The following is a 3,608-nucleotide window of genomic DNA, read 5'->3' as shown; positions in this document are numbered from 1 at the left end:
TTCCGTTTCTCGACAACATTTCCACCCTAAAAATGCTCAACCTTTCCTACAACCCGTTTCACCCCGGTCGGATCCTGGCGAAGCTCGGCAATTTGACGAATCTTGAGGTGCTCTGGCTCACCGAGTGAAACTTAGTTGCGAGATTCCTGACTCGTTGGGTCGTCTAAAAAACCTCAAGGATTTAGACCTCGCCATCAACGGCTTCAAAGGGATTGTGGGACGGGAGAAGGAGGGCGACGACGGGATTTTTGGGAGGGATGATGGGGGATGAGAGAAGGTGGGATGGAGGCGCAATGGGGAGGGAAGTGGTTGCGGGTGATGGGGGTAGGAAGGTGGGCACATTGGGATTTGGGGAAGAGAATCTGGGTTTTGCTTTTGTTGTTGTTGTTTTTTTTTTTTTTCTTTGAATTTTGAATTTTCACGTGGATCCCTTAATGACACGTGTCGTCCAATTGTTGTCCACATAGGCGCCACATCATCAGTTAAAGGCAGAGTTAACAGTTTGACTAACGGATGTATGAGACTATCCCAAAATTAACACTTTAGATATGACTCTCGGACAAAAAAAGCTTCATGTACCAAATGTTGAGAATCATGAAACTTGAGGGTAGTAAACTAATATTTACTCAAAATATAGATACAATGAATGCATATCTCAATACATTAAAATTGACATAATTCATATCTACTCTAAGAAATGCAAATACTATACTTTTTTTTTTCTTCCAAATAATGTATCTTTACAGTATAATGCAGGCTAAAATCAAGGCATAATCCACATTATGCCATGTTGACACGATGTGACAGAAGAACTAACATGTTCCATGAGGCCCACAAAAAAAGCAATGGATGATATTAGGTGGGCCCAACTTTTGAGTTAGAGGGTTCAAGAAACGCATCTCTAACACTCGGTCTATCATCACGGTTGTAGAGCAGAACACAAAACCAGCAGTGCGGCCTCCATCGACTCCTTCTCCGGCGGGGGTCTCTTTCGTCTCCGGTAATTTCTGCAACAATTAATGAAAATCTTTACTTACTAATCCTAATCAGTTTCTGTGGTGATGATAGGCACACACGCAGATCAGGACGTATGTAATTGGACCTTGCTTCCGAGAATTAATCAAAGATTTGATCTAAAATCTGAATCAGTTTACTGTTTGTGATTTTTTCTTCTTAGAAATCTTAATTAAAAAGTCTTCATAATTTGTTGTTTATCGTTAGAGGGAGAGCGCGAGGAGTGTTGCAGCGGCAAAATGAAAATGGGACAAGATATGTTGGTGAAAATCCTACTAACTCTGCCTCCCAAAACTCTGATGCGATTCAAATGTGTCTCTAAATGGTGGTCTGCTCTCATCAACAATCCGGGTTTCGTGTCAAATCACCTCTCCAACTCCGCGAACAACAATCTCACCACTCTCCACGTCTTTTTGGCGCGATTAGTAGTGCAGCGGCAGCATGAGGAGGAGGAGGAGGAGAACCCCAAGTGTAACAGCACCACTAAGAAGGGGGAGACTGAAGAAGTATTATCAATTCTTGAGTTTTGCAGAGACGATGATAATACTGATGACGAGCATAGCAATAGCTGCTCTCTTGTTGGTGTCCAGGACATCATTATTCCTCAATCTTTGATTCAAAATATCGGAGTGCCGGAACAACAATTTCGTATCCACGGCCACTGCAATGGCATTGTTTTACTATCTAGTGAGAGTGGCCTAGTTTTATGCAATCCCGGAATTGGGGAATTCAATCGTATTCCTGATGAGCCATGCCTTCCAATGTGGCCCTTGCACCAGCCGGATGATTACGATGGGCAAGACCATCTCGAAACTGGTTTTCATACTGGATTTGGCTATGATCCCATGTCTAACGAGTACAAAGTTGTGACCTTTACCACTTATTTTCAAGAGGGAGATGAAAACCGCCGGAGATTTCTTAGTCGGCACAGAGCAGTAGTATACACCATGGGTTGTGATTTTTGGGAAGAGATCAACACAGATTCTTTAGAAACCGAAACTACTTTGTTTTGGCCTAAGGATTTCCAGATGTCCTTCAAGCGAATGTGTTATTGGCTGGGAATTGAGCAAGATAAGGAATTATTTCCATTTGACGCAGTTGAGCATCGATTCCATGCGAATGGGAGATCGATCATTTCCTTCGATACAAGTCGTGAGGTATTTCACGGTATACCCTTACCATCTGAGCTCCAACAGTTTGTCCGGTCGAATCACCTCTATTTGAAGCTTACTGTTTGGAATGAATCAGTTGCTTTTTTTGCCCTTAGTGTGGACCATCGTCGATATCCTGAACCTTATGAAATGTGGGTGATGGATGATGGCTTTAAGGGTGCTTGGACAAAACACTTGACCATTGAGGGCACAGATGATCAGATACGTAGGTCTGGACCTGTGGCGTTGTGGGGCGATGAGTGGCTTATGGTTGACAGTGATGGACACGTAGTTTTCTTTAATCTTTGTACCAAAAAGCTTAAGCATATTCCCATTGAAACAGAAGATAAAGATAGTATTATTGTTTATGTGAATAGCATAGTTTCGGTCATGGGACGCAGCCACAAGCTTAAGAGCATAGAGAATACTTGCTCAGATAAAGATGAAGATGCGATAGTGGTGGTAGAGGGGAAGAGGGAAAGTTGCCGGAGGTTGTACTCGTATTCGGTTTGGGCCATTCCACCGGCTGATGTTTCCCATAGAATCAAGAAGGTGATCGAGGGCCTCCAGGCAGAGTTTGGTGGGCCGGAGATCGAACCTCACATCCCCATCCTGGGATCCATCCAGATGATGAGTCGTGAGGATGCCCTTAACAAGTTTAGATTTGCTCCTATGGATGACATAGTTGCTAAAGTTGATAGGGTGGTGACTAAGAATTACTATCACCAGTGTGTTTCATTATTGATGGATCGAGAGGTATATATTTTCTCGATCACTTGTTAATACATATTCATTTTCTTGATGTTTTGTTTTGTTCTGTTTTGTTTCCTTTTCATCTTTCTCGTTTTGGTTTGAGCTTGAATGGACTCACTTATCATTACACCTTTTCTTAGTTGTTTGAAAATGCCCAAAGTTGGAGCTACCATTTCGGTTTCTACAACAGTAAGTTGTTGTTTACAGTGACTTAATTTCTTAAAGTGTTGACGGGAATGTACGTATGTAATCTGCGTGTCTGCAATATTTGATGCAGGTTCTATGCCATATTTGAGTCTCCTCTACGGGAAGTTGACTGAAGAAGAAAGGAAAAAAGCTGGAGAAATTGTTAATATTCTCTCTGATGTGTTGCAGCATGGGCAGCAAGCACGCCACCTTTACAACTGTAGTTTATTGCATGCGTGTGTGTAAGATGTATATAAAACCATTGCAGCAGAGAATGAATATGAGAACCAAAAATATTAAACTCACAATTCAAGATGGTATCAGAGCACCGATCCCGGTGACTCTTTCATGCTTCCGCCACCACAAACACAATAACCACCATAGCCTTTCCGTAATCTCTACAGCTCTCCCACAAATACCATTGACCACAACATGACAGAACCAGTCAAACCCAAAAACAATAAATCAGATGAGAATCTCATGGAGTTCTCAGACCCATACATC

At 42.3% G+C, this 3,608-nt stretch overlaps 1 protein-coding gene across 1 annotated transcript; it reads left to right on the top strand.

The window, feature by feature from the left end:
* Nucleotides 1–866: 866 nt before the first annotated feature.
* LOC137718215 (F-box/kelch-repeat protein At3g06240-like) lies at nt 867–3,367 on the top strand. Its single transcript, XM_068457721.1, has 4 exons — nt 867–1,000; nt 1,222–2,921; nt 3,059–3,107; nt 3,196–3,367. The coding sequence occupies exons 2-4, from the start codon at nt 1,254–1,256 to the stop codon at nt 3,348–3,350; spliced, it is 1,872 nt and encodes a 623-aa protein (XP_068313822.1). The 5' UTR covers nt 867–1,000; nt 1,222–1,253; the 3' UTR covers nt 3,351–3,367.
* Nucleotides 3,368–3,608: the final 241 nt, after the last annotated feature.

The sequence above is a fragment of the Pyrus communis genome, chromosome 1 (genome assembly GCF_963583255.1).
Source record: "Pyrus communis chromosome 1, drPyrComm1.1, whole genome shotgun sequence".
In the NCBI taxonomy this organism is placed as follows: domain Eukaryota; kingdom Viridiplantae; phylum Streptophyta; class Magnoliopsida; order Rosales; family Rosaceae; genus Pyrus; species Pyrus communis.
This window is presented reverse-complemented; position numbering and strand designations above follow the sequence as displayed.

What these genes read in the sequence shown, in the direction of transcription:
- LOC137718215 (XM_068457721.1), top strand. Translation starts at nt 1,254, where the DNA reads ATGAAAATGGGACAAGATATGTTGGTGAAAATCCTACTAACTCTGCCT. An exon ending in CATTATTGATGGATCGAGAG is followed by an intron (nt 2,922 to 3,058) that starts GTATATATTTTC and finishes ACCTTTTCTTAG; the next exon opens with TTGTTTGAAAATGCCCAAAG. An exon ending in CCATTTCGGTTTCTACAACA is followed by an intron (nt 3,108 to 3,195) that starts GTAAGTTGTTGT and finishes TATTTGATGCAG; the next exon opens with GTTCTATGCCATATTTGAGT.